This window comes from Solanum dulcamara, chromosome 3 (genome assembly GCF_947179165.1).
Source record: "Solanum dulcamara chromosome 3, daSolDulc1.2, whole genome shotgun sequence".
Classification (NCBI taxonomy): Eukaryota; Viridiplantae; Streptophyta; class Magnoliopsida; order Solanales; family Solanaceae; genus Solanum; species Solanum dulcamara.
In genome coordinates this window covers 596,939-621,672 of record NC_077239.1, presented here as the reverse complement: position 1 = coordinate 621,672, position 24,734 = coordinate 596,939, and the positions used below count along the sequence as shown (strand labels likewise).

The window sequence follows — 24,734 nt, the reverse complement described above, 5'->3', positions numbered from 1 at the left end:
TGAGGATTAAGTATATATCACATACTTCATCTAAGTAATTATTGACACCAAAATCAAAATAATTTTTGTGTAAATGCGTAAAAGTAGTAAATCGATCTGCTAACAGACAAAAATAGTAAATCAAAATATTAAACATCTATTAAAAGAAAAGCTTAAGAGAGTACATCCAAGTAAGAATAAAAGAAATTACTTGGAAAATACCTAGCTTCTTCATCTGATTAATTAATTACACCATCATCACTTAACCATAGTCTTAAAAAGTAAAAAAAATAAACAAATACCAACTAGCTTTTCATTAGAAAAAATAAGAAATATCAAAATATATAGTATAATTTATAATAAGGTGGCAGACTTTGATTTTTTAATAGCAATTTCCAAGAACTTTCTTTAAAGCATTTCTTCAAGAAATATCCACCTAAATTTCAATTAAAATCTTATACACTGAAACATTTCGACCAGTAGCTCACCAACCCATTTATTTATTTAATTATTTTTTTCAACTGAAATCTATTTCTATAACAATTTTGCTAATACACATGGCAGCCCCTCATATGTTTACTTCCTTATATTCTAAATTTCTGGCTTCGTCACAACAGTCACATGACCTAAAAATCGTATTCTCCTAAGAATTGTAATTAACAGATAGCAAACTTAGAATTATCATAACAAAGAAGAGTCGAACGAAACAGTCTCTCTGCACTCAAAAGGTAGGGATAAGATTTGCTTCGATACCACCCTTCTTAGATTCTAAATGTGGAATTACACTGAATATGTCGCCGTTGTACAGAAAACTCAAGCCTATCCCTTTCACCTTGGCAAAAGATAAACTTTTTTTTCCTTAGTAAAATCACATTCAATAAATACCACATGTCCACAACTATTAAAAGACATGGGAAAGAATAAACAAACTAAATTCATTAAAATGGTCCTCAAAAACTGCAGGTACAAGATTGCCAGTTGTAATTGATCCCACAAAAACTTTCATGGTAGATTTTCACTTGCCAGTTATGCAAGAAAATGATGCACAATATACAAATGAAAATAAGATCTTCCTTTGTATATTGTGCATCACTTCCACCACGTCAACGTGACACTCTACTTCTGAGTTATATCCCTTCCCCACCTCATCGAGAAAAATAACTGACTAATCCTAAGTAAAAGAGTGGAGAAACTCAACGCCACTATTCTCAAACAACTTTGCAGATGACTGTACCAGATGACCTCAACATGTAATTTGAGTATTTTAGCTGGAAATTAGAATTTGGAATCTCCAAATTTTCACTTTTATGTGATTAAACATAAGAATGACACTTTCACATACATAGCACAACTGAATAAAGATTATAAAGTTGAAGACACAATCAGATGTCATGTGTGCATCTAAACATAGATTTACAAGTTAACAAGAAAAATGTTTTAAAAAAGATTCAGTTTATATGATCCAAATCTCCACAAACTAAATTATAACCAAGATGATCTTGGTAGCACACAATATCATTTTACCAATGGCTAGGAGAACCTGTAAAGTCTCAAGGAAGACGTAACCAATATTTGATTTGCTGAATACAATTAAAGTTTCCAACTTCAAAAGTTAGTCCTGCTTGGAATCATCCACTCCAACTGCCTTAGGTACAGGATGGGGGGCGACAGAACTTGGTTCTTCTCCGGTAACCTGTTACACACAATGTGTTCTGTTATACTGATTTACTGGTTAATCAAGTTTTCAAGCTCAGACTACATGTACACACTCTATTAGCAAATGGAAAACTTGAATGGGATGTCACCGAAACAATACTGTTCACCAGGATGGTGAAATTGTTGCTTTCTTTTTATTCCATAATTTAGTGACAACGTATGTCATTAGATTCAACTCAAAACAACAAAAATGTACACCATTGTTCTTCATAACACACGCACGCGCACACACTCTCTCCCTCCCCTTCTCTCTCTTAGTGGATTGGTATAAACTTTGTCAGTAATTTACCATTTTAAACCTTTCTCCACCTGTAACTAAAAAAATTACTAAACTATTTTAGTTGCAAATTCTAAAAGTACATGGATCAAATAGTCCTACTCCAGAGAAGCATATCCTAGGAATGCAGAATCTGTTCTAACTCAATATATGAAAGTCATCAACGTCAAATAGCTATGAAAACAAAAGTGAAGGTGCGAGCTTTGAGTTTTTGACTAGCAAGCAATATGTAGTAAAAGCATATCCAGAAACTCGGCTAGCTTTGCCTTAAGCCACCATAAACAGGCCGCTCTCCATAAACTTGAATACAGATTTGAACAAAAGTATTCTCTTTTATCATACTTATGAAAAGTTTTTTACCAAGTTGTGAAAACCCACTTATTCCTCACTTGATATCATATGTTCATAATACCTTGAAATAAAACAGCTTTACGCATAAAGAGTTGTCAATCTGCAGATTTTGATTTTCTTATGATCAATTATGCAATGAACATAAACTATTATCAGTGTGTCAAAAAAAATGCGATGTGACTTAACTAATAACAGGATGTATCAAGATAGTGTAAGGCATAATATATCAATGACTGTCGGTGACCCTGACTCTATACTTTTCTCCACCTAAATACTACACTTCGTTCAGTAAGTAGATTTCAAAATCGTGATGTGCACCAACCAAACATCTCATGGTGTAGTACCTCTGATGTTGAAAAGCCATAAGTGCAATGCAACGACTGTAGTTTCAAGCTAGAAACTTTTCTTGAGGTGCATGATTGATGATACAGTGGTCAAGGTAAATTGTGGTAGTTCAAGAGTAGAGCAAGCAGAGAATACCCATGGCAAATAAACAAAGCACAATGCACAGTTTCAGCCTTATTCCTTAAGATTGGGAAGGTCATTGGTAGCTAATTTGTGACAGATTGATCAGCTCTACATAAGTTGAGGAGTTCCTGCAACAAAACTCCAGCCGGTTTTGTTGAACGTTACACTATGAACTTGGGAAAGAAAATTTGAAGTCAGGGAATTAAATCCATAAATAAACAGGGGAAAGAAGATTTGAACTCAAATGAAAAAGTGAATGAAACAAGAAAGGGTCATTGCAGTGCAGAGTCTCAAATGAAAAAAGTGAGGAAGTTACTTTTCATTTCGATCCACAAATAAAAGAAAAGAGCAATGCGGTGTACTAAGCTCCCATTATGCATGGGATCCACAAATAATAAGGAGCAAAAAAAGTTGAGGTCTAACATGTCTTGGGAGGACATGAACCAAAATGCAGGAGTTCTCTACGTTTTCGGTCAACAGAGTAGTTCTACACTCTCCTCGGAGAAATACTTCAATCACGTTGAGGGTCATATCAACAGATGAATTTCATAAGAACTGAACCCTTAAACCTCATCAAATGCATTGCCAAGTACTGTGCAAAAGCTTAATCTCAAATGATAGATCATTGGAGAAGAAAGTTCCCTTCCATTATCAACCTCAGGCGGACAGGAAATTTTTGACAGAATATTTCAGCATTCTTTTAAGAGCTGATTGGATAAGAAACAAGTCAACAACGACCCAGATTTTCTTTCCAAGTATAAAGTGTGTTTCTTTATTTTTGTATACCATTAAAATGAGAGAAATGAAACAAAAAGCATACTCAAGAACCCCAACTGTGAACAAAGTCAATGATTGAAGTTAAGTTCTTTTGGCGCTTTCTTCATTGTGAGTTAAACGTTTCATTCAACTTGTACTTTGGTTTAATGATACTCACTATCATGAAGATCTGGAAGGGGACAAAAATAGACCACAATCACCTATATACCCTGAGTTCTAGCATCATGTGTGTCAGAATGCCATCAATGGTTCAGCATATTGATTTTTCAACCCATACTTCACACATTTACATTCATCTTCAGAAAAATATCATGTTCAAAATGTAATCATCAAAAAATACGTCAGGGTATTCAGACAGTCACTCTATACTTTTCAGTTGATGCACCATAATCTGATGAATCCCCAAATAAAACAGTATTACAGGTACAAGGAGGTCACTAAGTTCAACAAAAACAGCTCTTCTTGAAGAAAGCTAAATGATTTTGCATTTACTATATCCATATTTCAAACAACTTGTTCACCACATATCCAAACAAAAGATACATCCAACCACCCAAAACACAAACACACACACATTTTTATCAGTCAACTAGCATCGATCCAATATGTTTGGTTGTCTATAAGACTCCATTCCGCTTATTCAGGCATGTTTGTGTAAGCATATACACATGGGGGGCACCTATGAATTTGAATCAAACACTCTAAGCAGCTTATTCAGGTATGTATGTGTATACATATACACACACGGGCACCAGTGAAATTCAATCAAACATTCGAACCAAGATCATCTAGCTCAAATATTTCCCAACAAGAACAAACTTTTCCAAGCAATTCAACAGGTTGAACAAAAGATCATACCCTAATCAAGGGCGGAGTCAAGATATGAACTTTATGGGTTATGGATTCTAGGACATGGCCTAAGTGTTAGTAACTCGGTTTTGAATTTATTTTATGTACATTTTGATGATTTATTACAAATACAGAGATTAGAAGAAAGCTATTGGGTTTTACCGAACCTACATATTATATACTACCACTTAAAGAGGCCCTGATAATCAACCCACTTACAGAATTATTGGGTCCTAGAAAATTACAATATTTTCAAGCAACACTTTGAAACAAAAGATCACACCTTTACAATCAAACAACTTACGTAATTATTGGAGGTTAGTAGCTTACAAGTTTTTCATGCAAGTCAACACTTTGAAACAAAAGATCACACCTTTACAATCAAACAACTTACATAATTATTGGGTCAGTAGCTTACAAGTTTTTCAAGCAAGTCAATACTTTGAAACAAAAGATCACGCCTTTACAGTCAGACAACTTACAACATCATTGGTTCTAGTAGCTTACAAGTTTTTCAAGCAAGTCAACACTTCGAAACAAAAGTTCACGCCTTTACAATCAAACAACTTATAGAATTATTGGGTTATTAGCTTACAAGTTTTTCAAGCAAGTTAACACTCTGAAACAAAAGATCACACCTTTACAATCAAACAACTTGCATAATTTTGGGTTAGTAGCTTAAAATTTTTTCAAGAAAGGCAACACTTCAAAACAAAGTGTACTCTGATTATAAGTTGTCTCTTGTTCTTTTTTCAGGATGTTTTGCCTTGCTTTTTATAGTGTTTTGCCATGATTTCTTCACTTCCGTTATTCTTTTTTCGATTTTCTTTTCCTTGAGACGAGCGTCTAGCGAAAACAGTTTATCTACCTCCCAAGTCATGGGTAAGGTATGTGTGCACTCTACCCTCCCCAAATCAAGTGGGATTACACTGGGTATGTTGTTGTTTGACAACACTTTGAAACAAAAAATCACGCCTTTACAATCAAACAACTTACAGAATTATTGGGTTTATAGTAGCTCACGAGTTTTTCAAGCAAATCAACATATCTAAGCAAAAGATCACGCCTTTATAATCGAACATATTTACAGAATTATTTGGTTTAGTAGCTCACAAGTTTTTCAAGCAAATCAACACATCTAAGGAAAAGATCACGCCTTTATTACCAACAAACTTACAGAATTATTGGGTTTAGCATCTTCCAAGTTTCTCAAGCAAGTCAACACATCTAAGCAAAAGATCAATAGTCCCACAAAGTGCGCTCTCAAGAGTGTAGAGTATACACAGACCTTACCCCTACCTCAGAAGTAGAGAGGCTATTTCCGATAGACCTCAGCTCAACATATCAAAGCAAAAGATCACACCTTTATAATCAAACACTTACAAAATTATTGGTTTCAAGTAGCTTACAAGTTTTTCAAGCTAGTCAACACATCTAAACAAAAGATCACACCTTTACAATCAAACAACTTACAGAATCATTGGGGTTAGCATCTTCCAAGTTTTTCAAGCAAGTCAACACATCTAAACAAAAGATCACACCTTTACAGTCAAACAACTTACATAATCATTGGGGTTAGCATCTTCCAAGTTTTTCAAGCAAGTCAACACATCTAAGCAAAAGATCAACAACAACACCATACCCACAAAGTGAGCTCGGAGGAGGGTAAAATGCACACAGACCTTACCCCTACGTCACAAGTAGAGAGGTTGTTTCCTATAGACCCTCGGCTCAAGAATCTAAGCAAAAGATCACGCCTTTACAATCCAACCACTTACAAAAAAAAATCAAGTCAACACATCTAAGCAAAAGATCAACAATAACAACATACCCACAAAATGACCTGCTCTGAGGAGGATAAAGTATACAAAGACCTTACCCCTACCTCAGAGGTAGACAGACTATTTCTGATACACCCTCAGCTCAACACATCTAAACAAAAGATCAGGCCTTTATAATCAAACAAAACTTACAGAATTATTGGGTTTAGCAGCTGATGGTTTAAAAGGACAAGCAGGAGGTACTCTTTCTGGTCTCTGATACTCCTTCCCCAACATTCTATAAACCTTCGCCTAAAAAAATCCCCAAAAAATAAACATTAAGCAAAAATTAACATTGTAAACATCAAAATTAACCAATTAATTTAGTTTTTTAAGGATCTTACCATAAGAATGTGGAAGAGAACTGGTAATAAATTAACGATCGGGACGAGGAACAGCGGTAATAAACAAGCTACACAAACCTACAAATTTTGCAAAAAAAAATGAAAATTAAGAAAAGGGTAAATATGATTAGTGGAAATTCAATTAAGGATTTTTGGGAAAAATATAGATATCATTCTTACCATTTTTTTCGATTTGTTTCAAAATACTTTCTTGTGTGTGTTCTTGATTTCTCGTTTGTTTTTGTGTTGAAGATGACTTTTGTCTACTTTCCGGGTCAAAGAGTCGACTTTTGAAGGAGATCCGAAAGTATTATGGCAAAGTGCGGATCGAATCGGATATGAGCGGATCGAAAACGTCTTACATAAAGCCCAAGGCCAAGCCCATTTAACAACTAACAAATTTCATGAACTATTTAATTTAGGGAAAATTACCCTTTTACACATATTAAGATGCTATATTTACTTTTATTCCCTACTACACCAAAAAATTTCCAAAATCCCTCTTTTTCCTTTCTCTCTCTCTCCCTCACTGATACATCTGTCTCCTCTTTCATCCTTGCCCTAATTTGCTCTAGTTAATTTGATCATCTTCAACCGTTAATCAATTTCAAGGTTTCAACTAAGGTATATTTTAATCTTTCCTTATATGGAATTTCACTTCATCCTCATTCAATCTGATTTCTCCTAAAATTTGTATCTTTTGATTTCTTCTGTAAATCTTTGAAAAATCTTCTAAAATTTTTATCATTTGCTTTCTTCTGTAAATCTTTCTATTTTTGTTTCTCATACCTTCAATGATACATATGGAATCCGTTCATGGTCTCAAACAGTCCAATAAAAATCAAGGAATTCTTGTTTCACCTGGTTCTAATTCGTCTTGGGAAGGTTACGACGAGGTTAGATCCAAACATCGTAACGATCCAGCAGTGATGAATAACCTACGTGAGAAATTGAAGTCGAAAGCTACAGTTAAACATGCACCCAAAGAAATAGACAACAAGATTGAAGGGGTTACAACACACCCTAATCTCCCAAAGGTATGGGTTCAATTAAGTTTTTTTTTAGAATGGAAATTTTGTGAAGGTTTTAATGATTCTGATACATATCATTTATGTATCAGATACATAATGTCTTTTTCAAATGCAATTTTTTGGAGATTTACTATTTCTGATACATCATGTTTAAGTGTCAGTTTCTGTTGTTTCAAGTTTTAATGATTCTGATACATATCATTTATGTATCAGATACATAATGTCTTTTTCAAATGCAATTTTTTGGAGATTTACTATTTCTGATACATCATGTTTTAAGTGTCAGTTTCTGTTGTTTCAAGTTTTAATGATTCTGATACATATCATTTATGTATCAGATACATAATGTCTTTTTCAAATGCAATTTTTTGGAGATTTACTATTTCTGATACATCATGTTTAAGTGTCAGTTTCTGTTATTTTAAGTTTTAATGATTCTGATACATCTACATTTATGTATCAGAATATAATATATAACTGCTTCTGATACATCTTCTGTATGTATCAGAATCTCATCTCATGCATCAGATATTTTAATGCATATGATACATCATATTTATGTATAAAGTTCAAGTTGTATTTAACCATTTTCATGTCAATGTAGGGAATGAAATACGTCATCAAGAAGATCCCGTCCCATCCATTGAGATTCGGAACTATAAGAGCCAATCATACCTTATCTCAATCTTCTATCCATAAATAGTTGATGTGCATTAACTATTTTATAGCTAAAGTTATGTATCAGATACATAACTTATGTATCAGCAAAAGTGAAAAAATAATTGAAATCAACTTCGGTTTGAATTGATGCTCTGTTTTTTCCATTCGAGACGATGCTCTGTTTTTTGGCTTGAATCTTCATGAACATCACAGTTGCTTTTTAAAACAAATTAATCTCATTAATTAGATCAGTGATTCAATTAAATAACCAATCAAAACTTACATTAAAATACTAACCATAAATAGCTGATATGCATTAAGTATTCTACATCTAAAGTTGATGTATCAGATACATAACTTATTAATCACCAAAACTGGAAAAAAAAATTGAAATCGAATTTGATTTGAATTTATGCTCTGTTTTTTGGCTTGAATCTTCACGTACACAACCGTTATTTTTTTAACCAAATTAATCCCATTAATTAGATCAGTAATTGATTTAAAGAACCAATCATACCTTATATTAAGATACTATCCATAAATAGATGATCTCCATTAATTACTCTATAGATAATTGATGTATCAGATACATCACTAATGTATCAGAAAAGTTGAAAAAAGGGGATATCGGATAATTTTGGTATAATGAGGGATGTATAGTAATTAGACTTTTCCATTATGGGATTTAGGTAAAGTTTACTTTAATTTACGAGTTACGATCAAATTTCTCTATAATAACTATTTTTTTTATAAAAGTATTTAACTATAATTTTTTTTGAAATATTATATTATATATTTTATATAACAGCATTTCGCTATAGTAATTAGACTAATTTTTGACGAACTTCATACAAACTTGTTTCCTCCATTTGTTCAGTTTCTTCTCCTTCTTCTATAAATCATCGTTCAGATTCAATTTTTAGCATATATAATATTGAAATGAATTGATATTTTTATTTTTTTCACACCTAAATGTCATTTTTTTTATGAAAATATTTATTGGATAAGTGAGATAGTAGAAAAATGGGTGTCAATGAGTTATGCATTCTAAACTTTAAAACAGAATATTCCTGATAAACTATTTATATATGTAAGTGAACTTTAAATATAGATATAAAATTTGAGTCGTTGTAATTAAAATTGTAGCCCCGCACAAGTATGAAACTCTCAATACGTAGCTTCAATATCCAAATAACAAATTAAAACAAAGAGATTATAAAAGGAAAAAAAATAATTTGATTTATTTAGTGTTTTTAAGAGTTGTGTTAAACTATTTTGTCTTTCCCTTACGTAAATTGCAAATTAATACCTATGCATATACTTTTTGAGATTACCGATTGTTATTACAAATTAAAAATGTTAGGTTTTCATGTAATTTATGCATGGAGGTCGATGTTTAGTACAATATGTTCTTGCATCGTGTGAGCTAGTCTTCAAATTCGTACAGAATTTCATTCTTTTTAAGGAGAGTAGTCCGAATTAGTTGGATCCTAAAATCGCTAACGAAATTGAATTAAAAAGAAAAGTACTCGCAAATTCATACTTAGGATTAAAAGATCATAAACTAGAAGAAAATATAAATTCACTCACAAATTCAAAAACGAACAGGGAGAATTAATTTTAATCATCTAATCTATATCTATACTATCTTAAAAGCACAAACTTAAAAATTGTAAGTTAAATTACGTAAATACCTCTAACTTTAAACAAACCTTTTACGCTACAAACATCTTCACATCGAAAGGTGGATAAAGAGGAATCAGCTCCTGTTTGTGGGGCAAAGAAAGGTAGAATTGCTGATTCTGATTCTGAGATTGAACATGAGGTTCATGAGAATAAAGTTAGCAGACATATGAGTGAAAGTTCAATGTATACTACTGAGGATGAAGAGGAAGATGAAAATACAAATAAGATTGAGTTGGGTCTTCAATGTACTCTCAAAGAACAATTTGAGAAAGATAAGGATGATGAGAGTTTGAGAAGATGGAAGGAGCAGCTTCTTGGAAGTGTGTGGATATTAATGCTGTTGGAGAGTCACTCGATCCAGAAGTGAAGATCTTGAGCCTTGAAATTAAGTCCCTGGGGGTAGAGCTGATATTGTTCTCCCAATCCCACCCAAAAGTCCATGCTTTGTCCTGAAAAATTAAAATATTACTTTGAACAAATTAAAATATAAAAAATTATTCATACGTTTTCAAATGAATTTTATAATGCTCAATTCTAATTTAGTATAGACGCACGGAGAAAAGCTAAAAGACGTTTCAATTTGCGTATTAAAGAGAGCGTATTCCCTCCCTTTTTTATTTCAGCGGCAAAACGCACTTTGTACCCAAAATTGAGCAAAATTGGGGGAAAAAAGGAGAGCTGAAGCGGTGCATAATTTAACGGCAATGGCCGGCGACAGTGACGGTGCAGATCCCGATTACGAGAGGTTTCTCCGTCACATCGGCGCCGCCGCGGACGAGAGTGAACTCGCCGCCGAAGACATCATTTTGTTAGAAGATGGAGAAGAGTACGAGGAAGAAGAAGAAGAAGAGACGGATGAAGACGAAGAAGAAGAAGATGAGGAGGAGGAGGAGGATGAAGATGATGAAGAAGAGTCGAGTACTGGAAGGAGGACGTTGCGTAGGGTTTTGTATGGGGATCGTGGTGCTACGAGAAGTTCATCTCAAGAGCGGGGGATTAATGTTGAGAATTTGGATAATTCTGCTGTGGAACTGGAAAGTGGAGATGATACGACTAGGAGTAAAGGCGGTGAAGCGGCGTCGCAGAATGTTGATAAGGAAGAAGCTGATGGAGGAGAAGGAGAGTGGAATCGAAGTGAAATTGATGGTTTGTTTTGCTCTATTTGCATGGAAGCTTGGACTAACGACGGTGACCACCAAATTTGGTTAGTAATTTATTTCCATGTACTTCAATCTAAAGCAATTTCTAATTATGGTGACATCAGTAGCATTCAACCATCAAACTGCATATGAATCCACAGTATCTACACCCTTGAATTTGGAACTGTATCTATTTTGAAGAAAAGGGGTATATGCATAGCTAGGGATTGTAGATTACAGTTTATGATAGTAATGTTAAGTTCCGGCTTAGCATAACTGAATGTGTTATGCCTGTGAGTGTAGAACCATCTGTATTCAACCTTATAAAAAAAGAATATCTACATTCAATAGTGAGACAGATGAAATGAAGCCTCAGGGGAATGATATAGCACAATGTATGTTGTTTCTGCCCTAGAAATCTCTGTTTCTGTGCTGTTTTTTATTTGTTGTCAAGATCTTCGAAAGCCTTGTTTAGAAACCTTTATCATTTCATAAAGAGAAAAAAAACAGTTTAGTTCAACATGGAAAAGGGAATAAGATTTGTAAAAACAGCTTCTTTTTCGAAAACTTAAGCAAAGTGATATAACCTCGAAAGAAAAATTAGATGTTGTAGAAAACTTCTATTTAGTTTTCCTTGAAGATGAAAAAAGGTGAAACTAAATTTAGGTCAGTGGGTTGTGTTACAAATTTTAGGAGGTTGTTTCAGTTGGCTTGATTGTAATACATATTCATGCAAATTCGAATAAATACTATATGGCCGTAGCACACGTGTCCTTATGGATAGAAAGGAACAAAGATGTTTTGATGTTTTTTCAGCTCAAGACAACTTTATTAAGTCTATATATGTCTTTTGTATTTATGTAGCTGGCCCAATGTGTCCCCTGTAGATTCCACTGACAAATTTTTGTGTCTTATGAACTTGGTCTTAGAATGGCCATGTACTCAAATGAGCTAAATCAATATCTTTTGTAGCCTCAACCATACTACTCTTTTGCATCTTCTTGATGCTTTCAGTGAAGCTTTTTACTTCATCTAAATCTATCATCACCCTCCCTATTAAAGCACTTGGGTTTTCTGTTCTTTTGACAAGTGACAGTTGAATGATCATGGTTCACATCCCACAAATGGTGCATAAACATAGAGGATGAAATGATGGAAGGTTGGAAGGTTGTTTGTGGATGTTCTGCATGGCAATCCAAATGCATTGGTTAGTAGGTGGACAAATATCACGATTAAAGGTGTCAAAAGGATATGAAGTAGACCTAAAATACATGGAGAGCAGTTGTAACTAAAGTCTTGTCCTCTCTTGAAATCAATGTGGACTTAGCTAATAACATACATTGTAAATAAACGACTTATATAGGTAATGTCAACTAATTAAAATTATGGTTAGAGACTTGCATTTTTTAATCAGGTAATCAGTTTATTAGTAAAATGGCCAAAAATGGCCATATACAAGTATACCAAAAAACAAACACGACATGATTCTCTACAAAAGACGCCCAATCCTCTATACGACCCGGCCATGTTACCCGGCACTAAATGGGTGGGCCAACAATCAATAAGGGATCGGAGACTACTCATCAACTGCCCAAAAGTCAATTCTACCCCTTCAAAATCCCTCTTATTTCTCTCTCCAAATGATCCATATCAACGCTAAAGGAACAATATTCCAAGCTCTGCACTTTCTCCTTCTTCCAGTTTTCCAGCACAACAACATTTCTTTCACAGATCTAGGCGTCACCCAAGTTGGATTCTTACATGTCACTGTAGGGATAATTTTGGTTTTCTTTACAGAATTTTTAGTTTGAGAGAACTCCCGATTTGACGCGAAACATAACTTATTTTAGTACAGTCGACCAAACTAGTGAAGTTGAGGTTTAGCTATTGATTGATAGATATACAACTTATAATTGAAATATAATTTTCAAGTGTTAATACTTCCATTGTTGTCCGCCTTCTAATCTTTTGCAGCTGTCTTCCTTGTGGGCATATATATGGTTTGTCGTGTATCAAAAAGTGGTTGCAACAAAAAGGGAGGTCAGGAAAGGTATTCCTTATAATAGTTTGGTCCTTGTTTTATACATTATTTGAAGATCCTATTTCAGTTCATCCTTCACATTCTCTCTTTTGTTCTTTTGCAGTGCCCCCAATGTAATAAGAAATGCACAGTGAAGGGTATTCGAGTACTTTATGCTTCTCGACTTCATGCTGTTGACGAAGAGCTTCAAAAGGTCTTAGTTTGACGCTTATATCTTGAGTATTGCTTCATGAGATAGTGATCAAACTCCTCCCTCTTTTGCAGAAAATTCGGTCTCTTGAAACCAGTTGTTTTTCTCTTGAAAAAGAGGTAAGGAAAAAATGAAGGTTTTAGATTTAGTCAGTGCGAACTCCTGATAGAATTCAGGTCTAACATCTTAATGAATATTCACAGTGGAGACCTTCAAGATTTTCCATGTAGCCAACACAAACTACTTGAGGAAAACGTATCAGACTGACCTAACCCACCCACCCACCCACCCTTTCATAAAAAGAAAATAAAAACAATATGGCGATGGATTGATGATTATCTTTTCACATCTTCGGGTGTGGTTCTCCTTTGCTCAGTTTAAAACGGAATGATGCAGTTGAAGATATTTGTTAGTTTTCAAATGGACAAAGCTGTTCAAGATTCTAAAAACTTGATGTATGTTTGTGGAAACCTCTTATATAGTTGTTATAGGTAAGGGCAATTTCTCTCGGTTTCTTAGTTGGAACACCAGGAGAAAGATGAATGTCAGAAGTTGCATTAGCTTTTGTCATCATCTAAAATCAAACAGAAATATGTAAGCATCCAAGGGTGTGGTCTAGTGGTTAAAAAAGTGGTTGAGAATCCTTGGGTCTCAGGTCCTAAACTTAGCGGAGACAAAAAAGCTAAGTAATTCTTTCCATCTGCCCTAGCCTTGGTAGACAGAGTTACTTGGTATCTGTTGTTGGTGGGAGGTGGCTTGTATCCCGTGGAATTAGTCGAGGTGCGTGAAAGCTGGCCCGGACACCACGGTCATAAAAAAACAGAAATATGTAAGACAAACATAATTCCTTCCCTCATAACGTTTCCCTTACCTTACTCTACCTTGTACCTTCTTCACTATGTAAAGCCAAAACTGTTTGCTCTAACAGCTAGCTTCTTTTCTCTCTGTGAGGGTATTCAAGTCAACCTGTCACCTCATGCTTGGTCTGGTAGCAAATTCACCCTGGGTTAGCTGCATCAATGACACTTCTGCTTTAACCTGACTTCTGAAAACAATTTTCTCAGCTCTTTGGAGATGCTAAATTACATTTTCCTTTACATGTTCTCATGGTGATTATAAGACTACATTGAATATGTGCAGTGCTCTGATTGGTGTAAGAAAGAAATTGAGTGGAGGAGGAGAGAAGCTGAGTTGCATAAGCAAGTGGAGTACCTCAAAGAGGTATGTCTCAATTTGTGTGCTATTTCTTCTGTGCTTCTTCTTTGCACCGGCCTCCTTCATGCATCTTTTTAGTTTGGTTGGAAATATTGGAGGGCTTCTTATTTTTTGGGTGGGTAGGTGGGGGATTAAATTAAATCTTTTACAGAATCACTTTTCCGGTATGTTGGGTGTCCCCCATGCGTATAGCACTTTTAAAGTGATATGGTTGCTAACATAACCCCCATTGTGAATTTTGTTTAATCTTTTAGTGATGGTTTGCAGAACTAGCTGATTTTGCCTACTTTATCCGCATTTTACTTATTGCTTTCCCTTGTTTGAAAATTCACCCCTTTGTTACAGTAGTTGCATACCTCTTCCTGGAGGACCAGATTGACTTCGGTGCATTTTCTTTAAAACATATTATGGCCTTCTTTTTCCTACCAGCATTTCCTTATAACATTCTTCAGAATATGACATTTTTCAATGCCTTTTTGGCTAAACCAGGTACTTGTTTTGGCTTTTTTAGAAATATTCTTTGATCTGTATGTTCGTTCCCCTTTCCTAGGTTAGTCTTTCTTCTTTGGATTTTTTATTTATTCTGAAGTTTTTTTGGCTTGAGAAAATTGGATAACAAGTTTCAGTGCAATAGTATAGATATCTCTGTTGACCTTTGTTCATCAAAGCAGCATATTGCTTACTGCATATCTGTTCTTTGTAGAGAACAACTGAAGGCTCGCCAACTGAAATGCAAAGCAGGTCATCTGTACGCATTTTCGGTAAGCAGTTGATGAGAAATCTTTGCTTAGGAATATTGAAAATGTTGGCAATGTTGTATCATCATATCAAGCTGATGTTCCAGTACCTATCTATCTTGTGCAGGATGCAATATCAACTCCAAATCTGAAAGATGTGAATATGTGAATAGTTTTCTTTTGCAGGTTTGCCATCTCTCTGCTCTTGTTAAATGTGAAAATTGAGCTATAGGCATTGTGTTCCTTTTTAATGTTGACTTCTTATAGTAGCAACAGAGAAATCATTACTCCTTTATCCATTGTTGCTCCACATCTAGTGCAACTTGTGTACCTGATAATATCAGCAGAGAAATCATTCGTCCTTCATCCATGGTTGTTCGAGTCTTCGAGATGTATTGCAACTTGTGTGCCAAGAAGGACTGGAAATACCGACCTTTGGGTTAACAGTTAGCATCAATAGTCTGTTTGAGACCGAGAAAGTAGTCCAGGCTGGTCTGTCCCCTTCCTGCTTATTGGCCCAAAACATGACCTTTATTTTCTCTCTTACCTCTTTTTTCTTACTGGTTTTTTATTGGGAGTGAACTGGCATATGTTTATCCAATTTGCCCCATTGGCTGAAGTCTATTCGAGTTAGTAACCTTATGTTTTATCTGTTTGTAGAAAGAGATTCAGATTGATGGTGCTCGCCTATTTGATGTGGACATCAATGGTGAGAATTTGCTGATTGCCAGAAGGCTCTCTGGAATGGGAGGACAGCATATGCTTACCAAAGTAAATTTCATAGGTCGCCTTATTGGAATTCTCTGATGGTTTGCGGTCTGCATTTGTTTTTCAACTTTTTCTACTTTTGCATTTTGCAGATCAGTCTGTTGTCTCCACATGAAAGAGAAGACATTCTGCTTCCTGTGAGCATGAAAACTATCAAGGACTTGCATGTTTCTCCTTATGATAGATTCATACTCTTGGCTTCTTTAGGGAAGAAGTTGTCAGTTCTTAGGTTGATAACCTCTCCCAACTTTCTGCTAAATAATTGCTGTATAACAGTAAAATATACTTTACTTGATTGAAAATTTTCTGTGTTAGTTTCTGTATTGTGCTCCCCTCCCCGTAAGTATCTTATTTATTTGTTCTCTTTCTTTTTGCAGTTCTGAAAACAACCATACTGTTCTGACATATGACTTACCGGTAATAACTCTAGGCCTTCTTTTTATAGTTGTCCTTTTGCTTTCACTTATTAAGTTTGTGTAAAGCTAAAATTGCTCAGACTTGTTGGATATTGTAGTAGATATTTTGTTTTGGTTGATAAGCTCTCAAATTCTCTGTTCGGATGATTGTTGATTAGAGTTAGAATTCTTATATGGAGTAATTTTTCTGTACTTTTACACACTTTATGGTAAGTTGGTAATCGTTAAGGCCTCATGAGTCCCTTATTTTCACAGTTAAATTTACAGAGCGACCTATTTTCAGTAATGTGCTTCATGACAATAATCCTTTTGTTACTTTTGTTATTTTCCCCCCATCCAATTTTGTGACTGTTATTTGAGTTTGTATGTAGGAAGCGTTTGTTGCTAATCGATGGAGTATCACTTCTGTTCTGAACTTCTAATGCCATTGGCCAAAGTTAAATTGATTCTTTTTTTTTTTTTGTCTATTTGGAATATGCAGACTGTTCCTTGGTCATGTGCGTGGGATGCCAACAATTCGCATTACATGTATGCCGGTTTACAGGTCCTAACACATAATCCATCTGTTGGAAAATGGTTGCCAATTTTCATTTTTTGTGAGTCAAACAAAGTAATGTTTCACTAATAATTCTGAATGGATTCTCTCAGTATTCATGGCAGAAAATTACAACTTTAAGTACTTTCAATGTAGTTTCTAAATACTTGATGTTCAAAAAACGAATGAATAAATATCTAATATAGCTTGGAAAATTTGCCAAGTAAAGAATCGAAAGTGACAAGCAAGTTGGCATTGAGGGAGTGTTTATTTGTTTTCATTAGTTAGTCTCTCTTTCAGTCTGGAGGCCTCATTGTTATTTATCCAAAAGAAAAATTAGTGTCTCTCTTCTTTTTTCTCTGAGTATTTTTAGTTTTGTGTTTGCAGAATGGCATGGTTTTGCAGTTTGATCGGCGTCAAACTACGAGGCCAGTGGAATCTATGACGGGGTTGACAGGAAATCCTGTTCATACTGTGCATTCCCTTTCATCTCCTACACTTGGTGGTGGCATTAGAAGTGTTCTTTCTGCATCTTCAGTAGGCTTGTGCCACTGGAACTTTGGTAGTAGTGACGAAAGGTGAGTTCTAGTATGTTTACTTCTTTGAAATTTCAATTAGTTGTTGCTTCTTAAGGTGAACAAGTTTTTCCTTAATATCTAATATCTTATGAGCTGCACCATCCCTAACTGTAGCTTTAGAACTGTTAGGATGCGATGACTCTTTGCCGAGTAATTGCCTCAAGAATATTTGTACCTTGGAAAATCTCTCAATAGATTATTATTCCTGTACCTTGAAAATTTTAATCATTAACTAACTGCAAATTTAGATCTCAGGAATATTCTCAAAGGAGCCTAACTGAAAATTTAGATCTTAGGAATGTTCTTGAAGGAGCCTACATTTTCTGGTCTTTGAATATATTTTAGGTACTCATTCATCCTGTTCAAGAGATGGATGTGTGGACACACTAGGAGTGATAAGATTAGGAATGAGGTTATTCGGGAGAAGGTGGGAGTGGCATCTGCGGCAGACAAGATGAGAGAAGCGAGACTGAGATGATTTGGGCATGTGCAAAGGAGGGGTGTTGACGCCCCAGTTAGGAGGTGCGAGTGGTTGGATTTGGGGGTTATGCAGAGGGGTAGGGGTAGACCGAAAAAGTATTGGAGAGAGGTGATTAGACAAGATATGGTGGTACCCTATATCACCGAGGACATGACCTTAGATAGAAAGGAGTGGAGGTCGTGGATTAGGATAGAAGGCTAGTAGGGATAGAATGGTGTCTTGCCGTGTGTCGGTTTATGGTGGTCGTAGGTCTAGGCATGCCTTTATAGTTGTATTGTTAGTGCCTTTATTTATCACATTACTTTGATATTGTTATTGTTCTTGTCTTGTAAAATTTGCATAGCTTTTTATTTTATTGCCATTATGCTATATATTGTTCTTCTCTCTTACTTGGGACTATGACTTTTGATCCGAGGGTCTTTCGGAAACAGCCTCTTTATCTCCATAAGGTAGTGGTAAGGTCTGCGTACATCCTACCCTCCCCAGACTTCACTTGTGGGATTTCACTGGGTATGTTGTTGTTGTTGTATTCATCTTGTTCAAAAGATTGAAGTAGAAACACTAGTGGATGGTATAGAAGAAAGAAATGGTTGAAGGCATTTAGTTGACCATTTTTTCCAGTTTTTGTAGACAGAGATATTGCTTAAGAAGGTGCAGACTGTACACGTTATAATTTTTGTTTATAATAGTTAACATATTGTGGTAAGATTGAGAATGATTGTGTTCAACGCAAATTGTTGCTCACTAAATAGTCCAATTGGTTATTGAGTTGTAGGTTCTTGAGAATGTAAGATTTGTTATGGCAAAGCAGTTAAGTTGCTAGTACGAAATGGTGATCCAATATCTCAAAAGATAGGTCAGAAAATGATCTTATAGATTATCTTTAGACAGCGTCACAGTGATGATACATGGGAGGTAATTGATTATATTTTGTTCCTTGGAGTTGTTTGTTATCACATTTTGCCTTTTCCTGATAGAAATAAACTTTGAGTTCTATGGTTCAGACAATTTGTCAGTCTAGTCTAAGAGATACTCTTAATCGGAACAACAAGCTTCTCGTCTTATGTCAAGGATTTAACTTGGTCATTGATTTCTTATTGACTTAGTTTATTGTGGAGACATCATGAATTTGTGTCTTGATATTTTCACAATCTGAAGCCATGGCAAGGCTGTACTCCTTAGTTTTAAGGGTTGCTACAAAGGATCATTTTTCTTTGATTACTGAAGTTCTCCGTGGACCAGTTGACGGATAATTGGAACTCGTTGGATAAATAAGCCCTTCCCTCTACCCTTCTTCACTTAAGTGCCACGCTTTTGTATGCAACAAGGTTTGAACTCGTGAAGTGTGGTTAGCTCATACATCATGTGCTATGCACTTACCGCTACACCAAAGCTCTGGAATTGGTTTGCTAGGAAGAATCTTGAAGTTGTTGCAAAGAACTTTCACTACTTGAGTTGTCAACAGTACAATCTTAATTTTTATTGTTGAGGACTTGACTGCCTGTTTGACTTAATTTATTTTAAGCAGCTTATAAGCTAAAAAAAAAAGTCAGGGTAGCGAAACAGACCCAATTATTTTTTGGGGGGCTTATTTTAAGCACAAAATGACTTTAAATTGGTCAGCCAAACACTCAAAAGAGTTGAAAACAGCTTATAAGCAACTTATAAGCCAATCCAAACGGGCTCTTAATCTTATTAATCTATTTAGGTCCTTTCTTGTTCATAGTTCAATCAACTATTTCCACAAATATCTAGGGTATATAAAGCTTCTTAGGGGCAAAGTTTACAGCTTTTTTTTACTTGAGAGAAAAGCTCACTGCTTTTTTATGCAGAACTTTTTTGCTCATATGTCAAATGTTTTCTGATTTTCGATGCGCTAGCTCTAGTATTAGAAATGATTGCTTTCCTGATAAATTGTTTGAATGTGCATGGCTATGTCCAGATCATGTTAAGAGGAGTTGAGTAGATAGTTGGCGGGACAGATTTAATTGATAAGAGTGTCTGTTACATGGATGCAAATCGTGTGTGGATATTCACATTTTAGTTTACTTTTAAGTTTTAAAACTGGTCTGAGAGATTGTTTATCGTGATGCTCTATCATATTGTCTGCTAATGATAAGTGATAAGAACTTCTAAATGATAGATGTAGATCATTCCGGGACTAATTGTGTGATTTTAGTTGACTTTTCCCACTGGTCTAAAAGAGTGCTTTTCTTGGAGTTCTGCCTTATTCCCCAGTAGTAGTAGCCAGATCAAAACTAGATTGTTTGAGTGTTTGACTATGCCCAAAATCTTCTTTCTGGAGTTTAGGGGCAGAGTGCATCTGATATATTGAAACAGATTGTGCCTGGATCATCTGTACGGTTTTGGTGACTTTTCAAGCTGGTTTAAAAAGAGTTATCTTGAAGCTCTGTGATATTCTCTTGTAATTTTTACGAATTCCATAGTGATAATAGAGTTTCATTTATCACTGAAGGCCGTGCTTGGTCCCTGAGTCAGAGAATCAAGGAATATGTATATCTCTCGCTTGTGGAGATAGAAATGATGACATAGTTGCCTCTTTCCGTCCTAAACTGGAGATCTCTGGCGATATGGCTGCTTCTCAAATATTGCCCACTCCAGTTTCTACAATAGAGCAAGCAGTAGAGGGTTCTCATGTTCTTTACAGGAGAGTTGGTAGCAGATACCAGAAGTTAGGAGCTTCTTGTGCCAAAGTTAGTGGCATCCGACTTCCAAAAACTGCTATAATTAATAGAGGGAAGAAGAGCCCCATGTTTGCTTCTGGTGATGACGCAACAATGGAACTGGTCTTACAAGAATTGCCATCTTTAAATGTGGCTCAGCGAATTAATTCTCTGAACAGCCCTGTTCGCGATGTTAGGTATGCACGCCTCCAAAGTACGGTATTGCTGGGTTTTTTGAGTGAGGATAAACTGCAGCTTTGCTCACATAAGCTCCAGTGAAAAAAGGTAACTTTTCATAGTGCTTGTTTGCTGTCTTTAATTGTTTTAGTTATGTTTGTGTTTACAGTCCGAAAATGTCTTTCTGTTTCTTTCTTCTTGACATCTCTATGCCTTTGAAGTCTGAAAAGGAGAGAGTTACAGAGAGAGAAATGATTTGGTATTGGGTGCATTAAATTTTTTCCTGCATGTTTCAACTAGTTCATCAGAACTCCAAATTTAGACTCTTGGCGATAGAATGGTTTCCCCAGATCCATGTTTGTAACCTATTTTGTGTACTGCTAGTATTTTGCAACGTCTAGTATTCTTTTCTCGAATTGGATGTTTTGTCTGTTGTCAGTAATGTGATTTATATGCTACTTTACTAAATGATCATATAGTCTTCAGTCAGTTTGATTTTGAAGTTTATTGCAGGTGGCTTCGAAGACTCCTTAAATCATCACCAGTATGCTGGATGCTTCATGTGACCGAAATTTTGACTGTATAGTTTAGCATCTAATGGTGTAGAAATAGCATCTTTTTCTTTTGGTAGCTTTGGACCCTACTGGTAGTTGAGGTCATAGAGCATAGGCAGGTTGTAGAAATGATTATTTAATAAGGAGTGTAAGTTCTGTTCTATACACTGTTAAAGTGTAACTTGTATAATAACATTAGGTAAAAGTTGACCTGTAACATGTAAATCTTCTTTATCAAGTTTCATAGTGTAAAAACTTGCTATAACTGGTTAAATTGCAGATACTATCAATATCTTCAGACCTAAGTTCATGGGCACATATTGTTCGTTGTACTTGTCTTCACTTTCTTCTTTCAATCTGATGTGAGATTTGTTTAAGATGGCATGTGCTTCCCTTTTTTCAAAAGCTTGCCAGTTCATCTAACCTAATACTTTAATCGTGCAAAATAAATTTATATGTAAATATTTACTAAGATCACACAAACAGTAGGTATGAGTACGTTACTTTAGGAATATAATGGGTTTAATTCTAAAATTTTTGGAAAAATGAATTCATAGAATTCAAATCTTGCATTTGCTTTTGATCTTGACCACATTCTAACATTGAAGATGCTCACACTCTCGTTGGACGCGACAGTCAATTGGGGCAATAAAGATATATTTACAAATAATAGGCAAAAAAGCTCCGACCTGCCGGATTCGAACCAGCGACCTAAAGATTACAGCAACAACTACAGTCTTCCGCTCTACCAACTGAGCTAAGGTCGGATTGTTGTATCTATCTCCAAACATTTGTTCTAATGTTAAGATATGTAAATCTTTCAGCTATGACAATTGAAGCTTACTAGTTTCTACTATAAATTTTAGTAGTACATTAATAATTAGATCATCATCAACCTTTTCTTTTTTACTTTTATTCTTACATTGGAAGCACTAACTCACTTAACATTTTGGTGACATTTACCTGTTAGAAGCCAATTGATAGTTTTTTTTGTCTCTTGTGTTTTATAACTCTCAAATATGAAATATCTATTGACTACAACAACAACAAAAAAATTGAGTGAAATCGCATTGAGTGGAGTTTGGAGATAGTAGAATATATGCAAATCTTACTTTTATCTTTTAAAGGTAGAGAGATTATTTTTCGAAAGACTTTTAACTCAAGTGAAACAAATAAAAGTAGTAATAGAAAGGAAAAATGATAGTGGATATAAAACATGACAACTCATAGAAAGTAGTGCAGAGCATATATGCAAGGAAGCGTAACATCAACAACAAGGTGCGAGTTGCGACCACCTAAACTCAGTGAACAACATATGATAACATGTATCAAAAGTCAAAAACGATCTTAATAGGCTAATACTACGACAAGCACGGTACTCTAAACTACCACCAAGCCAAAGACTACATGAATAGGCTAATACTAAGACAACGCTCAACTGTTTAATAACCTTCTACCCTTATTCGCGATTTTCACACCCTCATATCTAAGGTCAATATGTCCTTTGTTGGCTATATATGCGTCATGTTTTGTTTAATCACTTCTCTCCAATACTTCTTCAACCCGCCTCTGCCTCTGCCTCTCCTCGTCCCACTATCTCCAACATCTCACATCTCCTCATCGGGGACATTTACATATTACATTTCTTTTTTATATGTCCAAACCATCTTAGCCTCCTTTCCCTCATCTTGTCCACCACGAATGAGGGCGGAGGACTACCTATTGACTAAAAAAGAATATAAATCGGAGGCAACAATGAATGACACATCTACTACATGCTATTGTATTATGGCCCATACCTAGAGGCAAATATAGAAATTGAAATTTATGTGTTTTTATAATAATTTTAAAATAATTTATCACTATAGTTGAATTTACTATAATAAGATATTTAGCAAATTTTTAATACATATATAAAACTTTGGATTCTCCCTAAGCATATATACCCCAAACAAGAAGGGATAGTAGACCTATCATTTCAAACACAATTATAAGCTCATTCAGCTTTTCCCTACATGGATAGATTCTTTCAACTCCACCACACATTATTGGCAAAATAATAATAATAATATAAAAAGGGATAAATTTGTTATGTTGAATAGTATCAAATTTTAGGGGTACTCACTCGAGGTAATATATAATCTTTTCATCAAAAGTTGTGTTGTAAACTCATAGGGTCTCACTTCATCATAATTCATAGACTAGTCATATAGCATTCACGGACAGTCAAAGATTGTGATGGATTGAAAAGTATTTTTTTATTTTTAATTAGAGATTTTAGATTCGATAACTAAGTATCATGAAGTTGTCTTTAGTCGAGAATGTTGTGTCCTTAAAGTGGAACTATATAGCATAAATCCATATTAATTGAGTTCAAAAGCAAATATCAGACACCGGATGAAAAATCAAAATAAAATATATAGGCATCAGATCATATCAAGGGGCAAACAATCCTTTATAAGGAATTGTCCTTAGGAGCTTTCAAATTAAAGAGTTACAAAAAAGGGAGTGAATTCGCGCTACGATTGATTTGCCCTCAACACGAAATAATATGTGATCAGGCCTAGTTCAAAACTATTTTTACAAATTAGCATTATTTAGTCAATGTAATATAAAATAAAATTTTACAAAATTCCAGCCTAAAAAATGATATGATAACTTATAATAGTCTGTTTGGATTGACTTATTTTAAGCAACTTATAAGTTATTTTTAACTTATAAGTCAAAAAAAATAAGTTGGGCATCTACTTATTTTTTTTAACTTACAAGCACTTTTCAACTTATAAATTGTTTAAAATAAGTTCATCCAAACAAACCTTATTATTTATTAGGGCTTATTTTAAGTACAAAATGACTTTAAATTGACCAATCAAACACTCAAAAAAATTAAAAATAACTTATAACAAGTTTATAAGTCAATCCAAACGAACTTTAAGTGTTTCCAATAACCCCAAACTTTAATTAGTATAGAAACAAAGACTGACAAGAATTTGAGTTCAGAGTTTTCTTTTATTTTTTAGTGAAATATGATAAGATGATATATATTATTACGTATGATATATGGTCTACACATCTCTTCTTTTTCTTGAAACATCATATCATATCATTTTAATTGACATAGGAGCACTTTTAGTCTATTATAGTGTGATTTTTACTTTAATTCCTTTTTTTATTTTTATTTTTTTTATTTAGTATTTAATATTTATATTAAAACTTATTAAATGTGAATTTGTGCTATAAATAGTCCCATATTAGTAGATA

At 34.6% G+C, this 24,734-nt stretch overlaps 2 protein-coding genes, 1 long non-coding RNA gene and 1 other non-coding gene across 5 annotated transcripts; 2 read left to right on the top strand and 2 right to left on the bottom strand.

Annotated features, from left to right (window-relative positions):
* Positions 1-1,318: 1,318 nt before the first annotated feature.
* Positions 1,319-6,878, bottom strand: LOC129882046 (uncharacterized). The gene is made up of 4 exons (XM_055956170.1): positions 6,762-6,878; positions 6,582-6,659; positions 6,391-6,489; positions 1,319-1,672 (listed from the first exon to the last, which is right to left on the bottom strand). The coding sequence occupies exons 1-4, from the start codon at positions 6,762-6,764 to the stop codon at positions 1,592-1,594; spliced, it is 261 nt and encodes an 86-aa protein (XP_055812145.1). The 5' UTR covers positions 6,765-6,878; the 3' UTR covers positions 1,319-1,591.
* A 291-nt stretch (positions 6,879-7,169) lies between these two features.
* Positions 7,170-8,251, top strand: LOC129882047 (uncharacterized). Its single transcript, XR_008765714.1, has 3 exons — positions 7,170-7,205; positions 7,412-7,618; positions 8,217-8,251. It is a non-coding gene; the product is annotated as an uncharacterized LOC129882047 (long non-coding RNA).
* A 1,757-nt stretch (positions 8,252-10,008) lies between these two features.
* Positions 10,009-21,783, top strand: LOC129882042 (uncharacterized). 2 transcript variants are annotated; one of them, XM_055956165.1, is made up of 14 exons: positions 10,009-11,162; positions 13,072-13,147; positions 13,242-13,331; positions 13,403-13,447; positions 14,469-14,549; positions 15,247-15,304; positions 15,408-15,466; positions 15,941-16,051; positions 16,141-16,277; positions 16,426-16,465; positions 16,946-17,008; positions 17,387-17,577; positions 20,535-21,027; positions 21,433-21,783. In XM_055956165.1, exons 1-13 carry the CDS (start codon positions 10,663-10,665, stop codon positions 21,019-21,021), a joined length of 1,938 nt encoding a protein of 645 aa, XP_055812140.1. In that variant the 5' UTR covers positions 10,009-10,662; the 3' UTR covers positions 21,022-21,027; positions 21,433-21,783. The 2 variants fall into 2 exon arrangements, with proteins under 2 accessions (XP_055812140.1, XP_055812142.1); XM_055956167.1 differs by lacking the exon at positions 13,403-13,447.
* Positions 21,784-22,156: 373 nt separating this feature from the next.
* On the bottom strand, positions 22,157-22,240 carry TRNAY-GUA (transfer RNA tyrosine (anticodon GUA)). The gene is given in 2 exon segments: positions 22,157-22,192; positions 22,204-22,240. It is a non-coding gene; the product is annotated as a tRNA-Tyr (tRNA).
* Between the last annotated feature and the right edge of the window lie 2,494 nt (positions 22,241-24,734).